Below are 27858 nucleotides of genomic sequence, written 5' to 3'. Positions count from 1 at the left end.
CCAAACCCCTCTATAACTCTAGGGGTTGCCAGTGTAGCCTTTGAGGGTGGTTTGTCAGATAAGGAAGTCCTCCTAGCCTTCAACTGGAAAGTGGGCCAAAAAGGTAAGTTAGAGATTCCAGAGGGGAGTAGACACTTCCACCAACTACTGGTGAATAGAATCCCAACCACTGCCCCGAGATGATACCTGTGCCAGTCACACTGTGGTGCATGACAGGTTGGTACTCTCAAACTAGTATATCCAAGGGGAGACCAAAAAGTATGGGCTATCCCAGGGGATGTCTCTGCCGGGCCTGTTGCTGTAGTGCCCCTTGAAAAAGCTGGGTCCCTTTGTTGTAGAAGGGAGGTAGTCAATAAAGACCTCACCCTTGACTGTCTCCTTGGGAATGACCACCCAAGGTTTCTCTAATCTAAAGCTAGGCCCTAGTCCAGTGCTAGGCCTTATCTAAGGATTCGGGGGGCTGAACATGCAGCTAGTGCAGGTAAGCCTCAAAAGAAAAAGAGGAAGAGGAAATGTAGGAAAGGTAAGCAACAGTTAGCCACAGTTCCAGTGAGCCAAGGAGATTCAACACCAGTAGGGGAGAACTCCAAAGTTGGCACTGGTGAAGTCCTCCTTGCCCCCACAAAAAGACGCAACTAGTTAAGAAACTGTTCAGCCTACATTGGAGGCTCCTCAGCTGAGAGAAAAGCGAGTGGAAGATGGGTGTTTGCTTCAGGAGGTAGTAACTTCTCAATCTAAAGCAGCAGACAGGCAACCAGAACCCCAAGAAACCTATGTGTTAGCCCCTTCGCCTATCAGTGAAGAGCCAAAGATGTGGTTCTGGGCACTGACAGCCATCAGTCACCTCTGCTGGGTGCTAGCCTTTATGGCTGCACTGTTCTTGGCATGGTGGTCTGATCCCATACCTAATGTTAGATGCTAGTCCCCCTGACCCTGTTGGTCATGGTGGGGTTACTCAAGTTGTGGGTGACCTTTTTGGGTAGACTAGGTGTTGCCGTGGCTAATTTAGAAATTGCAGAGGTGGGCACCACTGATCTCAAACTTAAAAGATTGGGTAAGGGCACTAAAGAGTTAGGAAAGGGATATTGTAAGTTAGGTCCTGAAACTGCTGAGGTAGGCCAGCTCTCCAAACGGCCTGACCTGGACAGAAGGATGTAAGGCAGAGTAGGCCCTGAAACATTCAAACCACTTCCTCTACTCTTCCTTGCCATAGAGGCTAGTAAGCCTCTCCCAGGTTTCGCTGAGTCTCCTGTGGCCAGTGGGCAGGGGCTGATGTAGGAAAGTGGGTTTCCATTGCCATGCCTCCCCCCCCCACACACACTTTTTGCCTGGATTTTGATGCAATTTTCACTTTAGAGTACTGGGTCCCTGCTGACCAGGATCTCAGTACCAGTGTTCTTTCCGTAAACTGTACCACAATTGCTACCACTTCAGACCACTGTGTAAGTCCCTCGTAAATGATACCCCTGGTACCTAGGGCATTGGGACTGAAGAGGGTTTTCTAGGTACCCTCACCAAGGCCATGCAAACTGCCACTCCAGCATGCATGCCTTTGTGTATAGAAACATGGCAAATTCAACATGGCACACTGTCTGCGTGCCATGTCAAGCAGCACTGCCTAAGGTATAGGTAAGTCACTGCTCTAGCATAACTTACAAGCCCTAAGGCAGGGTGCACTATATCTCAGGTGTGGGCATAATCAGATATACCCCTATTAAATTAATGTCTATTCTTAATATTGTCAGTGCCAGGGAAGCCACAGAGAGTACATGGGCTGGAAACTCAACAACTCGAGATCCCCAGCACCATGATGGCTTCACTACAACCCAGGAGTGACTAGCACCAAATAATTCCTCGTTATATACCCACTCTGATGTAAGGTTTGTATTTATTAAAACGAACTCAGAGTGCTCCTCAGAGGTGCCCCCTGAAAATCTAGCAACCCTGGTCTGGGCACTGACTGGAAAGCTGTGCTACGTACCCTTTTCTAGGCTTATGCAACACCCCGGGGCTAGCCACCGCTTAAGGGAGGACTGTTCTACAGTCTATGTACAGCATGGGTATCTACAGCTACACATGCCACAGATGGTAAATGTTACTGCCCTGTAATCATCTGTTTGTGGCATGCAGTCCTTTAGATTCACATGCACCCACCTTCCTCTCCGTAAGCCCTGCAATGCTGCATACACTCTTTTTTTTAACTTATTACATTTACTATTATTATTTGCCTGGTCCTTTTTCCTGTATCTCTGTGCTACATCTGCGCCCTTGCCCTTTGGGCGCAAAAAACATTGGTTATGTTGTGTCTCAGCCAGGAAGCTCTGGTATTGGAATTGCTTTCACTATATACAGTGTGAGTAACTGGTGTTAAATAGTTATATCTGACCGTCACATTGCGATTGTTACAGCATTGAATGTAATGAGTGCTTAAGTATTAGACACAATAGGGCATATTACCAAGCAATAGCGATAATTATCGCTATTGCTTGGTTAGAGACAAAAATTTACCGCTGAGCTGCGGCGATTTTTATCGCAGATAACCCTTGGTATTACCAAGGTTTATCGCAAATGCGATAAAAATCGGCCGCAATGCATGAATATCGCTGAAAAGTCCGCGATATTCATGCATTACCGAGCTAATGCTCTTAGCAATGTTATCCACCTCCCATTGGATAACATGGCTAAGAACTGCTCAGGGCAGGTGTTAGCTATTGTAGATACTCGCGCTTAGGGCGAATATCTCCAAACGTTGGTAATAGGAGATAGCGATGTTAGCAACTGTTTCCAGTCGCTAACATCTTGGCACGCCCACTTTGTATTTTTTAGTGATAAATATCACTGACATGCAAAGTGGGGCCCAAGATGGTCGCTATCTCCTAAAAGCTGTCGCTAACTGGTGTTAGCGACAGCTAGGTAATAGGGAGATAATTTTATCTCCGCTTTCTTGGCTTTTAAAGCCAAAAAAGCGGAGATAAACCCCCTTGATAAAATGCCCCAATATATCTTTCGTGTGACATTGATCCAGTCTTTAATAGTTTGACTGTCCACATAGCGAGCACTCTGGTCTTGTCGATTCAACCACTGTATGTTGTCCCTTGCCAGTGTTTGTTTGCCTTGAGTTACTCACTTGGCTGTGAAAGTGCACTCACTTCTGACCCCTCTCTTCTCTTTACAGCTGTTGGCTGCCCGCACGACCGAGGCTTTGTTTTCGACGAGTGCGGCCCACCCTGCCCAAAGACGTGTTTTAACAAGGATGTGCCCCTCGGTACGATAGAGTCTCACTGCTTTAAACCGTGTGTACCTGGGTGCCAGTGCCCTGCAGGCCTGGTGGAGCATGATTCGCACTGCATCTTCCCCGAAGCCTGCCCGAAAATCATCTATGGAAGCCTGTGAGGTCAATCAACAAAGGCAGCAAACTGGCAGTCACAGCCTGAACCGTCCATGCTGCCACTGCTGCACCAGTGAAGATTGTGCGGGAGCAGTCTCTATGGCACTGCAGCTTACACTGCACATGCTGCCTTGTGTAGTACACACTGCAATGCCCATGCCACTGCGCCTTGTGTGGTGCACACTTTACAATCCAGGCCACTGCAGTTTGTGTTGTGCAGTTGACAGAGATACGACCACGTCAGTGCCTCTGCAGTTAGTGTGTTATACACTGTCTGTAGCAGACATGTCTTTGTCGCTGACAATTGTGTGGTACATGTGCAGCAGGGCCCCAGTTGGGTGCTTGTTATTGTTACTTATGTGGAATACGGTGCCATGTCCACCCCAGTGCATCCAAGCTGGTACACCCTGGTGACCTGCCTCAACACTGCAGCTTGTGTAGTGCACACTACAGTGTCCACCACAGTGTTGTTAATGTGATGGATTCTACATTAATCGTGTCAAGTGCAAGCTGTGGTCGTCGGTGCTTGTAATGTGCGCGCTGCAGCGTCCCGGGACTGCAGCTTAAATGGTGCGCTCTTCAATGTCACTATGTACAAAACGCAATGTTGCCTTGCTTTCTAGAGCCTGATCACAACCCCCAAATGCTCTTATGCTGGACATGTGCCATGGCAAACAATTTTCAGTTTACAGGACTAGCACAGCCATCAATGGTACTTGAGCTCTGAGAGGCCCAAATGTTGCTTGGGCCCCACAAGTCTTGCTTGGGCCCAAGAGGGGCCTTTTTATTTTTTAAACACCTTGCTCTTGCCATTTTTGTCCTCTAATCTACTTGTAACTTGTTATCTTCATTTCATGCTTACTTTTCCAATTTCTCCCTCCTCTTTTCACAACCCTCGATTTAATTAACTTTCTCTACACCATTTACTCCTTCTTACAAACGTCTCATTTGCCCACAGCGTCCACTAACTACTCATCACTCATTTAATCTATTTCTTTTTCATCTCTCTTCGTGCAATATAATCTAACATTGTTTTCTTCTTCATTTCATTCTCTACCCCTAACTAAAGCTTCCCACCGCCTTTTTCTCCCATTCGCCCTATTTCATCTTATATTTTCACCCCTCTTATTTACTCTCTTGTCTTATTTCATCTGGTGGGTTCTGCCTTTAGTCCCAACTTTCCATTTGTCTTTCACTCTTTTCCTCTCTTCTCCCCTATTCTCATGCCTCTCTTCTCCTTGTCTTATTAAGCTTTCTTCCACCGTTTTCCTTCTTTCGCTGTCCCAGACAATGTTTTTTTTCCCCATCATCGCTTTAGCCTGTGTCACTCAGCCCTCTTTCTAAATCCCCACCTCCTGCCCTCACCCCCCTCACCCTTTCCCCACTTGTTTCATTTTACTACTGGTGAACACTTTACCTATACCCTGCTCATTCTCTAGCTGCTCCAGAACCAGGCGCAACCCCCATCATATCATTAGTTACAGTGGTGCCCCATTGGAAGGAATGGGAAAGAAATCACTGGCTCCAAACTTCACTGCAAGGACCTGACCACTAATCTGCAAAAATACCCTTCCCTGGGGAGGGACATCGCCTATTCACCAACCTATTTCCTGTCTTCTCTGACTTCATAAATACCCCCTATCACTCTTCCACTGCTGACCATGCTCATCAGCAATTCAAAAAATACATATCAAGTGTTTTCTGCTCCAACCTCACCAGTAAAGATCAAGTATCGGTTTTTGTGGTGTCCACATGAAGTCAAGAAGTTTTGTCTGCACAAGTGTCATGTAAGGAGAGATTAAGAGAGCTATTGCCCAGAGTCACATGATGCTGAGCTTACCACCAGGGATCGTACCGAAATCCCCGCACTCAGGAGTCAGCCGCCCTGGCCACTGCACCACACCTCTTCCTGTCATGTTGTGCTAGAGAATCTGCCTTGAGCTAGGGTTTTTTTATAACCAGCATTGTTCACTCCTGTAATGTATAGCGACACTCTCTGGCCAGCCTTGTTGTATTTTTCAGATAAAAAGTCGCAATGTGCAAGTCAAGGTACTTCTTTGGAATGTGAATCCTAAAGTGAGGTAATCTCTGAGCCTCCATATCCAAAATATTATTCTTTTATCTCCTTCAGATCCCAGCCACAGAGCCCCACGGGCTATCACCTGCACTAGGGTGTGTGTATCAAAGTGGAACTTTTCTCCCTCTTTTTTTTATCTTCTTTGAATTTGTTAGACAAATATGCAAGTTATGACTTGACTCTGAACACCTCATGGCGCATAGACAACCTGAAAAGCCTGCATCTGCTGGCCTGTGCAGGCTGCAGTCTTGATTAGTTGGGTGTGGATTATTGTAACTTTATTTACACTGAGGGCTGGAGCAAGTGAGGGTTGACTGGAGACTGCTCACTAGAATTGAGGACCCCTCACCAATCATGACGTTTAAGGAGGCTGCATCATCCTGGTGCCATGAACTGAGGGAAACAACCTTTACAGCGCAATCATTACATCGCACTGCCTTTACATAGCAGTCATTACATCGCAACATCCCTTACATCGCATGTCATTACAATGCATGTCACTACAACGCAGGCATTATATCGCAAGTCATTACAACGCATACCATTACAACGCATAGTACCCTTAGACTATCCAACACTTATCCTACTGTTGCACTCACTGGAGTTAGAATAGTAATTATTACCCCTATACTATCCAACACTTACTTATAATTAAATGTAATGGTATGCATTGTAATGGTATGCATTGTAAGTAGCAGAACATAATTTTGCTTACACTTCTCCTCTGCATTTGTATTTGCCCCAAAGGGTCCTCCTACCCTCGCACCAAGACAGGGGCATTATTGTAACACAGATCAAGGCTGGGGACTAGAAGATGTGCGCTGTTGTAACATATACCAGGACATGTCATGCTGTAGCAGAGATTAGGACTGAACACCTGGATATGTGCTTTGCTGTATCACCAAGGAGGCCAGGAACCTTCACATGCGGTATACTGTTACACTGGTGATGGCTGGACACTAGGATGAGGAAACTGCTGATATATTGGAAAGAGTGTGCTATCAGGACTTGGGCTCTACTGTAATACAGGAAGGGCTTTGCACCAGGTTATCTCCACACCTGCAACATAGGAAAGAGCACAACATGAGGAAATTGGCACATCTGTAACCTAGAAGGCAGGCATCACGGTATGCGCACTAGAAATCTGGAGGTAACCAGGGCATATGCTCTAGCACAGGAGAGGGACAGGTACCAGGCTGCATGCTGTCGCAGCACAGAAAAGTGACCAGTACATAGGAATGCAATGAGGTAATATTTCCAGCAATAATCCTTTCAAAGCCCTACAGTTTGAACGTGTATACTTTAGCTCATACGAGAAGCGAAGGATGAAGAGGCCACTATGCTCTACTTTGTACATCTGGTTACTCGTTTCATGGTAGTTATAGCATTCTGCTACTCATTCAAGGTGGTCTCATATTGAAGACCCTGTTCATTGCATGGCTATTTGAACCATCAAAGTCAGAAAGAGGATCAATAATCCAAATTCCTGGTACATGTGTGTCAGCACATGTCATAGATGTAAACCCTGTTGAGCACATCCTCTAGCTGAAGAATGCTTACTATGTCACCTCAAAGATACTGAGATAGTTAAAATCTCGAGCTCACACATAATGGGTGCATAAGTGAAAAGCAGAAAAAGTTTAAAAGCAGAAAAAACATTTAACTGTATGTAGGATGTGGAGCGGGGCTCTACCTCTCTGTTAGCTTTGGTTCAATGACAAGGCACGGCCAAGTTTACCATGTGCATCAGACGCTGATTGGTAACTAAGAGACCACAGCCTTTTGCCAGATAGGATGGTGCCCGTAGGGCTGGTGCAGAATTAGTCAGAGGTCCCATCTTTAAAGATCTCTGATGGTTTTCAACTTTATGTCCATATTCCAGTTAATCATACAGCTGTTTTTTATTGGTAGATTCTTTTTTCAAAAGGGAAAAATAATCAACATGCAGTTTTGCAGAACTTATATTATTAGGTTCATTCATATCGTAGGTTTCCAGCTTTCAGGTTTAAAGCGGACCCTTCAAGTAGGATTTCTATGGCTTTGGAAGCTGGCAAACTAGAATACGAATTGACCTACAATGTTATCAATATTACCACAAGTTTCTTTTTATTTTGCACTTTTTGAAAAAGCAAACTACCTTTGTCTGGCTAGCCAAGTACTTTCCCCATTGTTAGTGGATAATCAATGGCTTGAACCCCATTATCAGTTCAGTAAGGAGCTCTGGATTTAAGTTGCTAAACTCTTTTATCTTAATGAGATATTTAAAGGCAGGAGTCTTGTCATGCCACTAACTAGTGCCATTAGTTTATGAACTCGACCAACATGATCCTCATCTGGGTGGTGTTCCATTGAGGACTCCCAACTGTATATCACTCCACTAGAAACTGATCCTATATCGCGCACTGGAGTCTACACTATTTTAAAAAAAATCTGTATTCTCTGTAACTGCCACTCTTTGCTCTCTTGAGATCTATCTTTTTCATATTTGTCTCTCAAAAACAAATGCTTCGCTCACAAGAGGCCATGACTCCAGCATATGAACCCAGTACGCTTGTTTTCTGGCATGTACCAATCAATGGTCAGATGGCCTCTAGCCTGATGCCTTAAATACAAAGACTGGACTACTGTTGTAAATGCCTGCGGGGTGTATGGCAATGTTGGGGTGTTGTCTCCTCAGGTTCCTTCAGCCGGCTTCAATCTTCCCCATCTTAAGCTCAGTGCTGATAGTGTGAATTGAAGAGCAAGGACAACCAATCTCCTTCCGGGAGCAACAACAATGCTTTCAAATGCGTAATGGTGCTGACATTTTTATGAAATGATAAAACCACTGTTTTTTATACACTCGTAATTATTTTTGTACTTTTTTTCTATTTTCACAGTTGTTTGTATTTATTATTGTGCTGATGATGATTTCCATTTTTATACTCACTTTCAGCCTAATAAAGAATTGACTAATGCTCTGATATACTGGTCTCCAGCTGCCTTTTTGAAGTACTTGCTGATTGGGTTACCAGAGTGGATAATCCGATTCAGTGTCGTTGTTTTCAGGGGGCAGTGGCTTTCTTAAGAATGAATGCCTTTTTTCCAGAAGTAAAGTTTGGGAGGGGCGAGACATCAGCCAATAAAACCTTGTTACAACAATCCTTATTCCCTTACCAATTGTATTTAATAAGCTCTGCATCTCTGCCTCACCTCCCACCTTTCAAGTGTGGCAACCCTCGTAATTAAGCAGTAGGTCCTCACTAAGCAATGAACTTGCAGCCACCTGTAACTTTTGGGCATATTCCAAAGTGCACCCTACTCTGTAGGGAGAATTGATGGTTATATTTGGATTTATGGCAACACCACGGACAACACATTTGACCAATAGCAGAACACTGATGACCCGTAAGACCACCAATATATGGAGCCCCGGCAAAGATGACAGGAGCCTTCAGTATTTGTCAATATAGATGTATGACACTTCTCTTCATGATCCAAAGGGGAAGATTCTTTGGCACACTGGCTGATATTTCTATTTACGCTTTGCCCCTGTTCTTGGGTTCCAAGAACAGTATACGGTAGGTCCCTTTTGAGAACCCGGGTAGCCTTTCACAGCACTGCTCAAAAGAAAAGTACATCATACTGAAAAGGGGAGGGTTCACCCTCGACAGCAATGTTGCAAAGATGTTGATGGCTAGATCCTAGCACAGAGGAAACATGACCTTCCCTTGTTTCTAGAGACGTTCAGTTTTTTCTTAGTAATATCTTTTACCACAAACTGTCTTGGACCAATTTGAAGTGGCTAAAGCAGAGGGCAAAGAATCTCTCTCCTGACAAGACTGTACCTTGATCTTTTATTGGAATTCGGAATACTCAAGAGAGATCACTCAGTTGCCCTATTGACGGTTCCGGGTACAGCTCCCAAGGATCGACGGTGTGTTGTTTCCTTCTGGGCTCTCGTCGGAGCTATAATCAGTTGAAATGCATTTTTGTGATCCCGAATTTGGAGGCTTCTGTTGCCTTTCTCAAAATTTGTTAATATAAGGTCCAAGCATGGAGAAAGGCAAGAAATAAGTCATTTTAATTTACATCATGGAATGTAATGTATCCACCAACTTCTTATCTGTTGGAAGCAGCCTTCATGTTCTTGTAAGTTTGGAGTAGGAGAGAAGCAAGAGTACTTGCACCCCTCCCCCCAACTGAGATTTTTTTCCCTTCACGTGTATTTGCCTTAACTAATGCCCTCATGCCTGGCAGCATAGAAGCTTCTGGAACACCTTGCGGAACTCTGTGTTGAAAGCAGTGTAGATAATGGGGTTGACGGCACTGTTCACGTACCCCAGCCATGTGACTACGCTGATAAGCTTTGGCCCGATGTTACAGGACAAGGTGCAGAGGACCTTGGTCACATGTACTACGAAGAAGGGCGTCCAACAAGCTAGGAACACACCTGTGGGGAAAGACAGAGAGGAAATGTCAATACAAGGCACATCTCACTGAAGCAGGATACAACTGTCACAGAGTCAACGCGAAGAACTGATGGAACCCAGAATCTTCTCTCTAATTTCATCATCATTCTCAACTTTTGTGATGGAATCTAGTCGATCAAATCAATAAATCTAGGTTCATCTGATTGAAAATCCTAGTATTCGAAACAGAATAATGTAGACCTTTGGAGGGCCCTCAGGGGTTGTGCCAATCACCACCTCTGATGACATGCTAGCATAGAGATACAGTAAATTCATGATCAAACCAGCTTGACCCACGATGCATGCTTCTGCAACAGACACAGATCCTAGAGCCATCGATGTCAAGAAGAAAACTGTCCTTCACTTCATGATCTATTTAAAAAAACATTGGGGCATATGAGCAGGAACCTCGTTAAAATGATCACAGTTTTAGCGGCAGGAAACTGCTGCTAAAACGGCGATAATGGGCTTGCTAATAGGCGTTATAGAATTCAAATAGAAGCATAGGTTAGATGTGCAGGACATCTAACCTGGGCTTCTATTGGAATTCTATAACGCATATTAGCAAGCTCATTATCGCCGTTTTAGTGGCAGTTTTCTGCCTCTAAAACGGCGATAATTTTAACGAGGTTCTTGCTCATATGCCCCTTTGCTTCTTGTGGACAATGTCGAATAAATGATAAGTAACTACACAATAATACCAAATTTCAACTGGAGATTAGGATGTCAAAAGGAGAAAATGTTATACACAGACAAAAAGGATTCCAATTTTTTTGTTCCATACAAGTAATATTTAGTTTTATACAAGTATATCTGTATTGAAAAATAGGTAGTGCTCGGTGTCCCATGTGAAAAAGAACCAAAGTAAAGAAAAGGTGACATATTACAGTAACCAAAAAGGTTTCTTAATATACAAAACCGACCATTAATAAATAAGCAATATCCTAAAGGGGTCACTTTTGGATATCAAAGAGGACAGAAATGGTTCGATATGACATTAGTTGCTGACGTTTCGACACGATGACGGATTGGGGGTATCATCAGGACCTTTAGATAAGGGACATCTGATACTTCAATGGGCAATTTGTCCCAATATTTGAAATGTACACCATAAAAGGCGAGAGAGAACGAGTAGGTGTTCCTCACATAGTCCCCAGCCGGGCACCTAGGGAGGGCGGGAAGAGAAGTGAACCAGTGCAGAGATGGAGGATTTTTGAACAATAAGGGCTGCAGGAGCAATTGACACACTGTCGTTTTAAGCGTGCGTTGGAGCCCTGAATCTGAATTGATTCTTGACTAAAGGAGGCTTTCACGTTCATCCTCATTGTATCACCAGAACCGGAAAGGATAGTCCGCGTCCACAGAGCATTGAAGCCGGAGAACTGCAGCATCGGCGTTGGAAGGCTGACTTCAGTAGTCCTCCTCTTTCATTTGTTTGGAGACACGGATTATCCTTTCCGGTCCATCGACCTCGGGAGGCAGACTTCGGCACTTCACAGGCTTCAGTCCCTTCTGTACGCGGACTATCCTTATACTTTGACAAACATGTCAGATTTAATAAGCATTTTCACCCACCTTTTAGCTGTGAGGAGTTCATTCTGTCTTCTTATCTGCCTGTTATAGGAACTTGAACTATGTTCAAAACTGGATGAATTTTCACAATCTAAAACTGAACACTTCCAAAACCGAATTCCTCCTCATTGCCTCTTCAAATTCTCCATTGGATGTACAAAACCTGGAAGTATACACTCAACATCCTCAGGGGCGTAGCTTAGTCAGTAAGACAGGAAGGGTGTGAGCTTCAGATTTCCCAACAATCACACAGGCACAGAGGACAAGTAAGGCGCACAAGAGTGGCTTAAGAGGCAGCAGGAAGCGAGAGGAATGCAGATTGGTAGGGGTACTAAGTGAGAGAAAGCACATTATTTTGTGAAATAACCAACATTTTAGGAGTCTTTCCAAACAAAGGGAGAGAGTGTGTTTGCGTTTTGGTCTGTGTGTGTAAAAATTCCTGGTGAAATCCGACAGACATCCCACCATACCTGACGGAAAGCAGATGTACCCAACTATTTATCACAATAAGTTCTACATTCAGTGGCTCATTTCATCTATGGGGCAAAAAGAATCGCCCGTATCTCACCTATGCACGTCCCTCTTCGTTGGCTCCCTGTTGAAGCTAGGATGATATACAAGACTGCCTGTACCACCCTCAAGACCACTCCTCACTACATGGTGAACAAACTGAAGCGATTCGGGGACACCAGACCACCACAAAAGGCTGAAGCTATGCTGCTAGAGCCACCAAACTTAAAAAAAGGAAAGACTCATGGCACAATTTTTCAAGGATGGCGCAACCAAAATATGAACTCCCTACCTCTGAAACTACGCCCCATCACCTCATTGTCGTTCTTCAAACGGAGCTGAAATCCCTTCTCCTAAATACACATTTTAACCAGTTATCACATTAGTCATCCTCCCTTATGATAATGTACTCTCCCTGAGGCTGAGATAAACTGAACGATCAACTGTCCCTATGTATCGCCCCCAAACATTGTGTGGGGCAGAATTAAAAGCACCTTACACCACTTTTGCTTCACTTTTAACATGGGAAAAGTGACGCAAAAGTGGCGCAAGGGGCTTGTAAATCTGCCCCTGTGTCTTTTGTAATGATCGTAACTCTGTGTCTTTTGTAATGATCGTAACAAGCAACTGTTGTAAAATGGTATCTCCTGTAATGAGACATAATATCGACAGACAGAATATCGAAATACAAAAATATCGGAGCAAAAATATCGACATCAAAAATATCGGAATCCTATCTTCATAAAGGTAAGTACAAAAATATCGAAAAAATAATATCGTAGTACAAAAATATCGGAATCAAAAATATCGTTTTTTTAAATGTATTAATAATAATGTAAAAATAATTTTAAAATACATATTTTACAAATATTAAATAAAAATATTAAAACAAAATTAAAACTAATACATATACATTTAAAATAAATAAAACACTTAATAATTGAATGTAATTTTTTTTTAATGTTATTTATTTGATTTATTGTAATATTTTATTGTTTTTACCCTGTACGCCTGTACCCCAAAAACCCCAAACTGACCCTGAACCCTAAAAATATCCCTGTACCACAAAAACCCAAAACTGACCCTGAACCCTAAAAATACCCCTTTACCCAAAAACTGAAAACTGACCCTGAACCCTAAAAATACCCCTTTACCCAAAAACTGAAAACTGACCCTGAACCCTAAAAATACCCCTTTACCCATGAACTGAAAACTGACCCTTATCCCTAAAAATACCCCTTTACCCAAAAACTGAAAACTGACCCTGAACGCTAAAAATACCCCTTTACCCAAAAAATGAAAACTGACCCTGAACCCTAAAAATACCCCTTTACCCAAAAACTGAAAACTGACCCTGAACCCTAAAAATACCCCTTTACCCATGAACCGAAAACTGACCCTGAACCCTAAAAATACCCCTTTACCCAAAAACTGAAAACTGACCCAGAACCCTAAAAATACCCCTTCACCCAAAAACTGAAAACTGACCCTGAACCCTAAAAATACCCCTTTACCCAAAAACTGAAAACTGACCCTGAACCCTAAAAATACCCCTTTACCCAAAAACTGAAAACTGACCCTGAACCCTAAAAATACTCCTTTACCCAAAATTAATTAATATTTAATTACCAATTAATTATTAATTAACAATAACAATAAAGTAAATACATTAGCACATTAGCTGTAATTAATTTAATTTAATAATTAATATTATTTTCCCCAATTAATTCATTAAGAATAACAAAAAATTATGTATAAAAAAATGACTATAATTAATGTTATTAAATAATTAATATTAATTGATTACCAACTAATTAATAATTATAAATATGTACAAAATTATATTAATTAATTAACTAATTAATATAAATTAATTACCAATTAATTATTAATTAAAATATGTACAAACATTTATTAATTAATTAATTATTATTAAATTACTTCCCACCCTATTCCCCTATAAACCCATAACCCGCTACAGAACATATTTATCAATTAATCAATTAATTAAAAGTAATTAAAAATTATTTCTCAATTAATTAATTAATAATTCCTACTAATTAATAATTAATTTAACATAATTAAATTACTTCCCACCCTATTTCCCTATAAACCCACAACCCGCTACAGAAGTAAAAGACAATATTTAATTAAATTACATTAAAAATAAATAATAAAACATAATAAATACAATATAATATACACTAAATTTATTTAAAAATTTATATTAGTAACATCTAAGTTATTTATTTCGATATTATTGACATCGATATTTAAAATTTCGATATTACTGATATCATACTAATATCGATATTAAGACTGTCGATATTACTTACCTTCGATATTTTGTCCCATCAATATTTAAACTTCGATATTTTTGTATATCGATATTTAAAAATCGATATTTTGTCTGTGTACCCTGTAATGAAACCTGTTTTATTGTAAAGCACTCTAGCACCTTTGATAGGCTGCCCCGGGCCCACACAGGGGGCCCTCCTAAGAGGGCGGCCACCCTTACTGCCACAAAATGGCACATTCGCCAGTGTTACAGTGTTTGGGGTACCCGAGTGGGTCGGGGTCCCCTGTGACGTCACTTCCGGGAGGAGTGGGGGGGAGGGGGAGAGGTACTTATACCTCTCCCGCCCTCCGAGCACACTCTTTTCCTGTTGCTGGTGGCAGTGCCCCTACTGCCTGGCTGCCCGGACGCTGTTTTCCCTCCCCACCGCATACCCGGCGCACGGGCAGGGGGCTTGTTTCAACTAAACCTTTTTACTTTGTGTTGCAGGCGGAGTTACAGGGCGATCCAAAGGTTGTAAGGTACAGAAGGGTACCCTCTACAGGAGCACAGTAAGGGTGCTAGAGCCAATTATCCCCAGGGAGGTCCTTGGGTGGGATCCTGGAGGAGCGACAGCGCCCTGTTAGTCCTACGGGCGGTTGTGGATCTGAGCAACCGGGGGTTGCCTGCAACTCTCCGCCCCCCGTAGCGGGGAGGGGCATGAGTAAGGGGTGGACTGGCGGTCCGCCGGAGGGAAGGGTTATCTACTCCCCCAAAATGACAATACCGGTTGGTTAGGGCCACCAGGTTTTATGGCTCATCAGGTGGGCAGGCGGCAAGGGGCGGCCTGCCCTGGGATCGCCCGTAAGTTAACCTACCATGTTGGCATATTGTTATGAAAATAAACCTGCAGCAATTTTCTCCACCAAAATCGTGTTGTGTCTTTTATTACATTTATTGCTGTGGGAGGGCTGGGGAGTGTGCCAATATTGGCACTATAGGTGATGTCCGCGCGTTCAAGAAATACTGTGAAATTAACGTCTCCAATCTGAGTCTGTTAATGTGTGTGCAGAAAGTGCATACTGCCATCTTCTGTCACTTACCGGTATTTCATTATCAATTTGAGTGTCATGGTTTTCACACCGTGGCTGTGATTTTATTATTGAACTCATTATTAGGGGTGGGCGGAACTCACCAAATCTCGCGGAGATTTTCAAATAACTCCTCGAAATTCCACGGAGTGAAACTCCATGAGTTCTGCCCACCTCATTCCAGATCTATCGGATGATGATGAGTCTGCCTCTTCTAGGGGCAGATTTACAAGCCTCTTGCACCACTTCTGCGTATTTTTTAACATGGGAAAGGTGACATAAGGATGGCGCAAGGGGCTTGTAAATATGGCCCATAGGGGCAGATTTAGAAGCCTCCTGCGTCACTTTTGCATCATTTTTAACATGGCAAAAGTGACGTAAGGATGGCACAAGGGGCTTGTAAATAAGCCCCCTAGTCTCTACGAGTAAGAAGAGTGTATCAATAAGTTAAATAAACATTAGTTACTCAAAGTCTCAACAATCCTTGAAAGGTGTGCATGTGCAAAGGGCGAACAAACCTGCTGAAGAGTATGTCACTGCACTACATAAACTTGTGTCTTCATGTCAATTTGACGACTGTTTTGAGGAGATGATAAGGAACCAGTGTATGTTGCAATGCAAGTGTAAAAAGATTAGAGAGGAATTTTGGCTTAAAGATGATTTCAAATTAAGTGAATTTTAACCACTGCCAAACAAGTAGAGCATGTTTTATACTGTATTGAGGAACTGTGTAACGGGAAATCTTTTGTGACTATTGTACATGCTGTTTGATTCTAAACCAAGGTTTCCCACTAAAACAAAACACTCAGAGATTCAGATTGACTCCTTTCCATTGTAGCAATGCTGGACACATGACCAACCACAAGGATTGCTCAGCTACTAGCACCTTATGTAAAATATGTGGAAAGAGAGGGAATTATGGCATGCCTTGTGTAAAAGTTGGTCATAGCACCTCTGAATTGGATGATATTGTGCTTCTCAGTGAAAGAAGATGTATGTTACAATTATGTGGTGAACTGTGAACATCCCGTGGATGTAGTTTGCTTAAATTGGGTAAATGTTTCCTTGATGATGGATTTAGGGGCACATTTTAGCTTACATCTATCAGGTGTTTCACATAACTCACCATCCTGAGAGACATGGGTTCTGTAGAAGCAACGCCCACGCCCTGCTCTCCCTTTAAATTGTTTTCTGCTCCCGTAGACCTGCACATTCATGATACTTGTAATAGCGCATCTCGATATGTCCAGAGCTTCAGCAGGGAGCCTACTGTTACACCTGCCAATGAGACTCACCTAAGGAAGCGGCGCTGTGGTTGTTTGGCCTCCTGTCTAATGCAAGAAGTATTTGGCCCATGTGTTCGATGCACATGAAAGAGATTGCTCTCCCTTGGCACAGAGTTGGCATTGCTGAGACAACCTGGAAAGTTTATTGTGCACAGCGAAATGCTGAAATGAATAAGCTGGCAAAGCATGAGAGCATGGAGGTACAGAATAATGTCAATATGTTATGTTATGTTATGTTATGTTATGTTATGTTATGTTATTTATTCTTTTGTATAGCGCACAGCTACTCAAAAAGAGTGTCCCGGCGCTTTTTTGGAAAAGGAGGGCTGCAACACAATAACATAACACCGTTAAAAAAAAGGACAGAATGCCCGACAAATACATACAGGAAAAACAGGCTACTGGGTAAACAGCCAGGTTTTAAGGCCTTTTCTGAAAGCTAGTAGGCTGGTAGCTCCCCGCAGAGTGACCGGCAGAGAGTTCCACAACTGTGGCGCCAGTAGTCCAAAAGAGCGGCCTCCCAGGCGAGCTCTCTTCACACGCGGGACAACCGCCAAAAACAGGGATTCCGACCTCAAAGATCGGGTCGGCTGATAGAAGACCAGTCTCTTTTGAAGATACTTTGCTCCCACCGCGTGGAGAGCTTTATAGGCCAGAGTCAGAGCCTTGAAGGCGATCCGTTTCCGGATAGGGAGCCACTGCAAGGTTTTCAACAGGCCCGATGCACTGGCCCGTCTATTTAGTCCAAAGATTGCTCTCGCAGCAGCGTTCTGCACTACTTGGAGCCGCTGCAGCAAATACTCTGGCAGGCCCAGGTAGAGAATGTTAGAGTAATCCAACCTGAACCCGATCAGAGCCTGCACTGTCAGTTTCCTATGCTCCTCAGACAGCAGGGGAAGGAACCTCCGCAGCATCCTAAGGATGCCGAAGCAGGTGCCCGACACCCCGAGGATCTGGGACTTCAATGTTAGCCCCTTATCCATCTTGACCCCCAGATTCTTGGCGACTTGGGAGGAGCAAGACGGAGGAAACATATTAATCGGCCACCAGGCCTGCCAGTCTGGCTCAGTGTCGCACCCAAAGAAGAGTACCTCAGACTTATAGGAATTGCACTTGAGGCTGTTAAGTTGGAACCATTTGAAAACAGCCCCAAGGCAATCCCGGATACTCTCCCCGTCAAAGTCTCCTCCTCTCTTACACGAGAAGAGGAGCTGGGTGTCGTCGGCGTAGGATACGATCTGGGCCCCATACGACTCCGCCAGTGCCGCCAACGGGGTCATGAAGATGTTGAATAGGGTCGGGCTCAAGATAGAGCCCTGTGGGACCCTGACTCCCAGAGGCGGCATCACGGCGGAATCTGGCGAGGCCCAGACCGTTTGCCGGCGGCCGGCTAGAAAGGAGGAAAACCAGCCGAGCACCGCCCCCCGCAGACCTATTTCAAAGAGTCTTGCGAGAAGGCCATCATGGGGGACGGTGTCGAACGCCGCCGACAAGTCCAACATCACCAGCATGGCTTTGCCCCCAGAGTCCAGAACCCCTTTAATGGTTTCTGAGACCTCAAGGAGCGCAGTCTCTGTGCTGAGATGGGGACGAAAACCCGACTGGGTGGCGTGCAAGATCTCGTTAGTCTCAAGAAAATTGGAAAGCACAACCTGAACGTGCTTTTCCACAATCTTCGTGAGAGCCGGCAGCAGAGAGATGGGCCTATAATTGACCGGGGCCTTCAGGTCTAGGCCTGGCTTTTTGAGCAAAGGAATCACCATCGCCTGCTTCCAGGCGTGCGGGATTAGGAATATTAGGTTACTTCTCATGTTGACATTTCGAGCAAACTCCATTCTCCTGAAGTATTAGTTGTTGATAGTCTTAAAGCTATTACTAGTCAAGATGGTGACTTCTCCTGTGTTTGCAGTCAGAGTTTCACTATCCAAGATAATTACTACCTTTTTTCCTGTGAAGGTGCAAGGGTGCTTGCATTGCGGGAAGGATTATTTTTCTGCAGGAAGGGAAACCTTCATGCACAAAAACAATCACAAGTGGCTTTTTCCTCTTTCAATGTGTGCTGCAGAATTTAGCACACATTGAAAGAGGAAAAATGAAGAGAAATAATATATTTCTCCTCGTTGTGCCTCCCTCGGGAGGCGTACATTTTTAAAGCTGCCTTACACTTACAATTTCTCGTAAATCTGGGGCAGTGCCCAAAAGCCATGGATGTTGCTGGGAATGCACCCAGCAACACTCATGGAACGCCCCTTTCACGCAGTTATCTGCGTGAAAGGGCCACATATTTATAAGGCCATGAAAAGCCATGCAACCTGGCTTTAAGTGGCCTTATAAATATGACAGTGGCACATTGCGCCACAGGAATGTCAAAAAGTAACATTCCGGCAACTATATTTAGCAAGAAAACTCTAAGTGCATTTCTTGTTGTTTATTCATGGATATATGGTGTGAAAGGAAGCCATACTTGATCAAGTACAACAATTTTGTTGTTTGCAATAGCCATCAGTTTTTCTGTGGTGTAAATTGATCACAACTTAGTCCAACACAATGTCATTGAGTGTGAGTTAGGCAGCTTACAAAAGTGAACAATATACACCTAGTGTCCAAGAACAGGTGGGTCATTAATTTTCTTACTGGGATTATCAAAGGATGTTGCCTATATTCTCTGGAATAACTGAGTAGTAAGATCAATGAGTAAATAAACGTACTTACCTGTAATGAGTTCTGGTCTAAAGGGGGCGGGGGGATGGGATATCCGACACTATCTGGATTAACTGGGACCAAAAGTCAGATCTTGCCCAACATTTGCCAGGGGATCCAAACACTGCTTTCAGCTAAAAAGAGGTGAAGTACCACATTGGACTTTTGTAAGAATTTTCTTTGTATTGTGACCAGATACGTGATTTTGATGCTGTAGTCAATGTAATATACCACATTCTTCAGCAATTTCAATATTTAATTCAGTCCTTCCATTTTTCCATACATATATGTGTTTGATTAGCTATCTACTTCTGCTTAAATGGGCATACCCCAGGAACTATCTCTTATTTGAAAAGGGCTCCAATAAGTAATATCTCTCCATTCACTTTCTCCTTGACAATTTCAGATCTAGTCCAGTGAAGGAGTAGTAACAGACTAAAAGTCACAAGCAGTAGTCAAATCAAAATCTTGTACAGAAGTATTGCTCTTAAATATTGTACCTCTGAGAAACAAGTCACCCAGCAGTGGTGAAACATGATGTCACCAGCTTCACATACCATGTTCAGTTAGGCTTGGAGGAAAATCAAGGTGAATGATTAAAGGAGTCATTGGTGGAGGGTTAAGGTGTTACATTATCTTTCCAGAATGCCCCATCCAAATGTTCTAATAATTTTTTTTAACATACTTTATTGGCATTTATATATCAGCATTACACACACAATTTGCTTCTCTTTCACTTATATTCTCAGTGAACATTTCCAGCCGCTATTCTTATCTGTTCAATTGGTCTTTTGTCCATAGCTCCTCTTGCAATGCGCCTTTCTGCCGTGTTATGCAGTTCTAATTGTAACGAATCGCCATTTAGTATAACAGGTTAACAGTTCCTTCTCAACTATCCCCCCCGCCGCTCCCCTCCCTCGCTGCTGCCGACTAACCCGCCATGATGCCTCTCGCTGTAAGTGTGGTCTGGGCCTCGCTCCAAATGTTCTTATAATAACATCATGGAATACAAAGTGAAGTTGTTGCGAGCACTGTCTCATGGTGGTATCAAAAAATATATTGTAAAGGGGCAGCTTTCATCTTTCGCACTAGTAAGACCCAGGGTTTCGAATATGGGTGTTTTAACCGTTCCAAAGATGGGTGTAGTTATGCTTCCCAGGGGCGGCTCCTCTGTAATGGCACCGCCCCCCTGCTAAAAGAGGAAAAATAGAATTATAATAAAATCACTTTATTATCATTTTATTTTTGCCTAACTGCTGATGACGGAGTCTTCAGTGGGCGGGGAGGGGACAGGCAATCCTGTTGTAGAGGCATGGCGGGGGGCGGAGTGGTGAGCACTTTTAAGTGCCAATGTGTGCTCTTGGCCGGCCGTCCTAGGCCGGCCAAACACATATGCACACTTAAGTTTTTCCAACCCACCTGTGTTGCACAGCCAGGTTGGAAAAACACCCTGACTCCAATGCACTATTTGAGCAGCAAACGAAGCTGCTCAGACCAATACCAACATTTCTCTCATGCTGGGAATAGCATTCCCAGCATGAGAGAAGGGCTGGGATTTTGCATCTAGGAGCCTGCGCAGTTGGAGTCCAAGATCGGAGGAGAGAAGAGAGTTGGTGGCCATCGGATCGGCAGGTAAGTGGGATTTTAGGGGCATATTACCAAACAATAGCGATAATTATCGCTATTGCTTGGTTAGAGACAAAAATTTACTGCTGAGCTGCGGCGATTTTTACCGCAAATAAACCTTGGTATTACCAAGGTTTATCGCGAAAGCGATAAAAATCGCCGCAATGCATGAATATCGCTGAAAAGTCAGCGATATTCATGCATTACCGAGCTAATGCTCTTAGCCATGTTATCCACCTCCCATTGGATAACATGGCTAAGAACTGCTCAGGGCAGGTGTTAGCTTTTGGAGATATTCACGCTTAGCGCGAATATATCTCCAAAAGTTGGTAATAGGAGATTGCGATGTTAGCGACTGTTTTCAGTCGCTAACATCTTGGCACGCCCACTTTGCATGTCATTAGTGATAAATATCACTGACATGCAAAGTGGGGCCCAAGATGGTCGCTATCTCCTACTAGCTGTCGCTAACTGGTGTTGTAATTGCCCCATATCACCACTAAGCAATAATAGCGGCCGTCACTGATTCTGACAGGATATATTTCTCCACGCTTGGAAATCCTATTCCGCCCTTGATGTTAAATCTTATTATTGTTCCACTTGCTTATTGTGGGTTACTTACTTAGCCAAGCAAATGCCTATATTTCTTTTTCTACGAATTTTGGGTACAGTGAGCCACTACTGAGAATTGGAAGTGTTTCTGCAACTTACAGTTGAATATAAAGTTGATCTGTATGCATGTCCCATGACTAAAACAAGAAATCCCCAGGTAACCCTATCAGTAAAGATCCATACACCGAGCATCTAATACATGGAACATACTAAATTCAAACACTGTCTAAATTGTTTACGTGAGATACATTTCCACATTTTATATGAACCTTTAGGCCAGTCACAATCAGCAACTGCATTTTTTATTTATTTATTGAGTCACAAATATCCACCCCTATCAATCAATTGATCCCTATCAAATAATTGATTTTTAATCCTGACACTTCTGAGAACTGTTGGATATTGTCTGCTAATTTCCGTAAAGATAATTCAGAAGGAGTCACAATGCAAAATAGATTCTTATAGAATCCTATTAGTGCAATTTAAAGCTGCTAATGTCAGGGTTTGATCATATTTTGTGTCAGAGGAGCTCTATGAACAAAAGAAGCAATAAGTGATAACCCTGTCTGGTCGCCGTAGCCATTTTATCTTCACTGTAAATCTACAAGTGATTTAAATATTGGCTTTTGCAGTGTGATAGTTGACTAAAATATATTGCCTCATTGTTGATCTCAGGCCCATCTCGTCTAGTAATTTATATTTGTAAACTCCATTCAATTCTATAGACTGATTCTCGGCTTCTAGAGTGAGAAGAGTCCTTTGAGTCTCAGTAGTGCACCAATGTTTCGTATATCTACTGCAAGGAGTATACTGTCCCAAGTTTGTCTAATTTGACAAATCAGGATTGGTTGATGTCAGGTGAGCCCATATTGGATTTGGGGGCATATTATCAACAAGTAGCGATATTTATCGCTAAAGAAGCCTAGCAACATTTCTTTTATCGACAAGCATCGCCGGATTTTATCGCAGAGATAACGTGCTATTAGCAACGTTTATCTCTAATGCGATAAAATATCTGGCGATAGCGGCGAAATGCGTGAATATCGCTGGAAAACCAGCGATATTCAGACATTAACGCCAATAGGGTCTTAACCTGAATATCCACCTCCCATTAGATATACAGGTTAAGAACTGGTCTGAGCAGGCATTAGTTTTTAGCGATATGCGTGCTTAGCGGGAATTCTTTTATTGCTACGCCTGCCTTGCTAATAGGCGATAGCGACGTTGACGACTGCTTTCAGTCGCTAACTGATTGGGTACGCCCACTTTGCATGTCATTAGCGATAAATATTGCTGACATGCACAGCGAGCCCCAAACCGCTCGCTATCACCTAAAAGCTGTCGCTAACTGATGTTAGCGACAGCTTGCTAATAGGGCGATGAAATGATCGCCGCTTTGCGTCCGGAAACGGACGCAAAAGCGGCGATAATTTCTTTTCGCATGCCTTGATAATATGCCCGTTAGATCGGCCACAACTATCAAGGTGACGATTTTGACTTCAATATGTACTAATGGATTTGGTCCATAGAAGCTACAAACTTTCAGATTTCTATATGGTTTAGGTTACAAAGCTAGTGTTGATTCTGGTACCATGAATTTAACTACTTCCACTTGTAGGATATAGTCAAACGCCTTACTGAAAGGCCCCCCAGCAAATATTTAAATACTTTACAAAAGAAAGAGGTGAAGCCAACAGGCATTGAAGCCTTATTATGAGGAATATTACATATTATCACTCTAATCTCTTCTTCAGAGACATGCTCGTCTGATTGTAGTAACAGATTCTGATCTAGTAGGGGGAATTAAAAGTCAGTGAACTAGGCCGTGATGCGATCAACATCTTTTCTGTGAGGTCTATATAGACAAATGTTATATTCATAAAGTACCTTAAATATGTAATCTGTTTCCTCATAAAAGGCTCCATTGCAAAACATTATTGATTTCATATAATTACATGAATGTAGTTTTTGAGTTTGTACGGTAGCAGGCAGCCTGTGTTGTTAGCATATTAATAATATTTTGATCCAAGAACAGCATATAACGAGCTAATTCTGTAACAAAACTCTGTTCTAAATTGCCCCTTGCCTTTTGAAAAGCTTTATTGTTCAATTGAGAACAATCAGATTTACCCTTTGCATTCCAATCTAATAATAGTATTGCACCGTGGACCGAGATTAGGCCCACGGTGCTGCCCGCTTCTAACTCGTGGGCCGCGATACAGCGTGTGGTGCCTCCCTTTTTTCTTTGGACGTGTCACCGTTAAGCATGGGCGAATTTTGCGAATCTGGCGTTCGCGAATTTGTGTATTTGCGAACTCGCAATCCGCAAAATCTGCGAATTCTTGCGAATTTGCGGATTTTTTTGTTTTTATAGTGTTCGCAAGGGTTTCTGCCAGTTCGCGAGGATTTTATACCAGTTCGCAATTGCAAACTTACTTGTCGGCACGCAATGGTCGCGACTATGTTGTTTCTACGTCTGGTTCATCATCACAGGTTCACAGCACCCTCTGTTTCAACACTGCCACCCTCTGTTTCACCCATGCCACCCTCTGGTACATCAATGCCACCCTCTGGTTCATCATCATCACTGTAGATTATGGGGGGGAAAAGTAAGCACACATGCCCTGCTTCAACTGACATGAATTAATTTGGGGTTGATTTATTAATGTGTCACTGTTTTAAAATTCCAGTCTGGCACCTGCTTCCTTATCTGTAATTTGCTTTCTGTTGCAGTGCAATTTTTTTTTCCAGGACCTTTGTGACCTACTTGTAGCTATTCTATGATCCAGCTGTGAGGGTCGGATCAGGGTCATACAATTGTTGCAACTAGCAACTGAACTCTAGAGGGGCCCCAGTCAGGAAGCACTACAGGGAATGGTTACTAATGATGAATTTGAACCTTTGCACCTGCTGAGTGCTTTCAGTTTAGCAAAACTCGTTTTTCTGCAGAACAGCAAATGTAATGCCACAAACAAACTTACTTGTGAAAGTTGATTTCTAATCCAAAAGTGATCCAAAGAAAGTCAAAAGGCCTCAAATCCAAAAAAGGGCAGGCAAATGTCAACCTGAGGAGTTATTCTGATAAAAATCATTATTTCCAGAAGGTCTATGCTGCTTGCTAGTGGATTTCTTGTGCAGGATTGCAAATTTTGTAATTTCGCGAGTGCGAGATTGTTGCTGCCCGCCGCACCTACATGTTCACAATTGCGAACTTACGCCGCACGCCGCAAAATTGTATCACCAAGAAAAAAAAATCCGCTGCGTGCGAATTTGCGGATTTTCGGTAAATTCGCGAGCGTTCGCGGATCGCGAATTTACCGAAAATCCGCAAAATCCACGAGCGGAACGGATTTTCCGCCCATGCTTAGTCACCTTGCTGCGCGACGACCCGCTGTTTCTGTTTTGGTGTTGTGGGTGAGTCCCACTGCCCCTGCTCTCTTTCTGTATCGGGCCCGCTGCATACCTACGCGGCAGCCTGGTATTTGACAATTTGCATGACAGGAATACCGCAGCTCCGGTTGTGGAGCTGCGGCTTCCTATTTTCACATGTCATGGGTATTTAAAGGGCTGAATCCTTCATTTCCTTGAGTTGCAACACTCTTTGCCCCTGCTTGTGTGTCCTCGCTCCAGTTGGTATACCGTGCTTCTGCCTGGTGTATCTGTGATTCCTGATGGTGTACCTTGTTCATGATTATAGTCTTCTATTTCGGTTTCGATTCCTTGTCCCTCCTTAATTGTAGCTTCTTTACTTCCTTTTCATTCCTGGAGTCCCCGCTTCCATCAGAGGTTTTTCGCTACAGGTTTTTTTTCTCTTGGGACTCTTTTTTGAAAGCACGGTCTGGTTTGGCCTTTTTCCTTGTTGGCAGCATTTTGGCTAACAGAAGGGGTAACCCTTACCTCGGACAGACCAGAACCATCAAGAACCGAAGTTAAGGATCTCTCCAACACACCAGAACCAGTAATAACACTACAAGTCGTGACAAATAGAGTTCTGTTGCAAGGATCCTGCTCACACACAGAACTGTGCACAGAGACCTAGGACATCAGTGAATTGTGGTGTACCAGAAACTCACCTCAGTACCTAGAAAAACCCCAACCAGCTAGCATCAGTGTCACATTAGCTCTTCGTCCTATAGCAAAGTAACCAATGATTAGACAACCTAGAACATGCGACTTAGGACAAACTCAGGAGTGGTGGGAAGTGAGAACACTCTTTCGTTACACTCTCATACCAGTCCACAACAGGAGTAAATAAGAGGCACAGTAAAGTTTAAAGATTTGTTTTAACGATGTGATCTCATGTACAGTATCTTAGCCAACATAAAATAATATAGTCAGCATGGTTACAATTCCATAAAATACAAAAGGAGAAATCATATTACAATGATGGTAAAAACAGGTCTTATAGCGCCTAGTTTTAACACCCTCTCTATGTAGGAACTATTTATTATAAATTATAGAAGGTCTCTTAGGCTTGTTTGGGGGACCCCATTACCTTTCCGCTCAGTAAGAGTAAATTACATCTGGATCAGCATAAGCTCTCTGCATCCCTGGAAATGGAAATCTTCCAAGTGTGTGAAATCATGACAAGTGTGCAATAATAAGGGCGCCAGAATCTTAGTTGGCTCACAGCTGCCAAATTGTTGTGTCTAGAAAGCGTTACTCGAACATGTCGAAAAACAGCTAACATGTTTTGATACCCTTGATGGCTTCAGCACTCACTGTGCAGACTAGGGGCACGATGTAAGTCTAGAGATGTCTAAAAAAAAAACTTTTCTCATGTGTAGACCTTTGTGAAGGCTAACTTACAAAAACAGCTATGCAGTGTCGTGTGCAAAAGCAGCAAAAGGTAAAATGGCGTTTACACTTCTAATGAGCCATGCTAACATAACATGCGCGCAAAGCAGGCCTTAGGCCATACTAAAGTTCATGGTCAGTTTTTTCCTTTGACAACTGTATGAAGGAAGCTATTCTAGAAACCAATTCACCCCAAATCACCACCTGTTATTACGTTGCAATAGATCTCATGTTCCATGTTTTCATGAGAGTAGTATTCTAACGTTTCTTTACATTTGGATCCCAAAAATCAGGTTCCTGCAATTACAAGTGTTGCCACATCCTCGGTTGCTGCTGTATATTGTCCACTATTAGAGTGATGGATTAATGGTCCTACACAATTTAGTTCCTATCGACACATTCATCACTGATGAGGCCAAAGAATGACTGGTTGGTAAAAATTCAATTCTTGAATATGATTTATCCATGCCTTAGAACAAAAAGTATATCAGTTTCTCTAAGGTTGTGTCCACTTTAAATCTTATGAGCTTGATATCCTTTATCCCCTGTAGCTAGGTGGCAGGAAGAAACGAGACAAAAAATTCTTTACCAAACAATCTAAGATATAGCATAGTATGGGATTATAATCAGCTCCAGTTATAATACTCCCCTCTACTGAAAACTGAAATGATCAGAGAGTATTCTGCAAGAAACCTATCTCCATTTTCAGTCGGAATGTATACTAAAAACAGAGTTGATTGTCTTATGCTCTAGGACCTAACATTCTCCCATCTATGTCCCTGTAGTGTGTGTCTACTTGGAGAGTAATATTTCTAATTAGCAGCCCTTTAGTTATAGTTCTTGCACATGAGCAATACCGAGTAAGAAACCAGTAAGATTGCAGCCATTTTAATAGGGCATGACGTTTCATATGGGATTTAAGGACTTGAACATTCAGGTTTGTAATTGAAAATTCAGACACCACTAACTAGGCAGTAACAAGACACTTTATAGAAAACCTTGTACCATGCATTGCACAGTGTATAGAGAAGCATCATTAAGTGCATTAATCCCCTGTGCTCACTTGAGATTCCCTAGCTATATCATATTTGATTTTTTTTTAACTTTTCCTAACTTGGATAGTGTTGGATAAGAATAATAATTAAAATGTCAACATGAGGCCAAAAATTAGATTGGACAATAACTGTAAATTAAATATATAAAAAATACACATTACAACAATCTTGTCTAAGGCTAGAAAAGAGAGGTAGATCCAATAAGCAGCATGACCCATGCCATAACCTAGGGCTTCATCTAAGGTGTAGAGAAAAATTCAAATAACTGCATAGCATTAACAAAGGACATGAGGAAATAGCTCTCTAAAGGTACCTTCTATGGATTATATAATTCAGGGTGAGTCAGTATTTGAAGGCTTAGGCTTAGTAATAGAGATGGCATAAGCAACACATAAACGAAGACAGGGACATATCTCAC

The 27858-nt window shown here is 42.8% G+C and overlaps 2 protein-coding genes across 2 annotated transcripts in view; one reads left to right on the top strand and one right to left on the bottom strand.

Annotated features, from left to right (window-relative positions):
- Positions 1 to 8428, top strand: part of KCP (kielin cysteine rich BMP regulator) — a 694272-nt gene extending 685844 nt beyond the window's left edge. The window contains exon 59 of the mRNA XM_086918865.1: positions 3176 to 8428. Within this exon, the coding sequence (XP_086774991.1) occupies positions 3176 to 3393 (218 nt within the window). The 3' untranslated portion in view covers positions 3394 to 8428. The remainder of the gene's footprint in view (positions 1 to 3175) is intronic.
- A 1161-nt stretch (positions 8429 to 9589) lies between these two features.
- Positions 9590 to 27858, bottom strand: part of LOC147750960 (D(4) dopamine receptor-like) — a 153557-nt gene continuing 135288 nt past the window's right edge. The window contains exon 5 of the mRNA XM_086937377.1: positions 9590 to 9897. Within this exon, the coding sequence (XP_086793503.1) occupies positions 9692 to 9897 (206 nt within the window). The 3' untranslated portion in view covers positions 9590 to 9691. The remainder of the gene's footprint in view (positions 9898 to 27858) is intronic.

Source organism: Lissotriton vulgaris, chromosome 1_1 (assembly GCF_964263255.1).
Source record: "Lissotriton vulgaris chromosome 1_1, aLisVul1.2, whole genome shotgun sequence".
In the NCBI taxonomy this organism is placed as follows: Eukaryota; Metazoa; Chordata; class Amphibia; order Caudata; family Salamandridae; genus Lissotriton; species Lissotriton vulgaris.
Note: the sequence above shows the minus strand (reverse complement) of the source record. Positions and strands in the feature narration are given on the sequence as shown.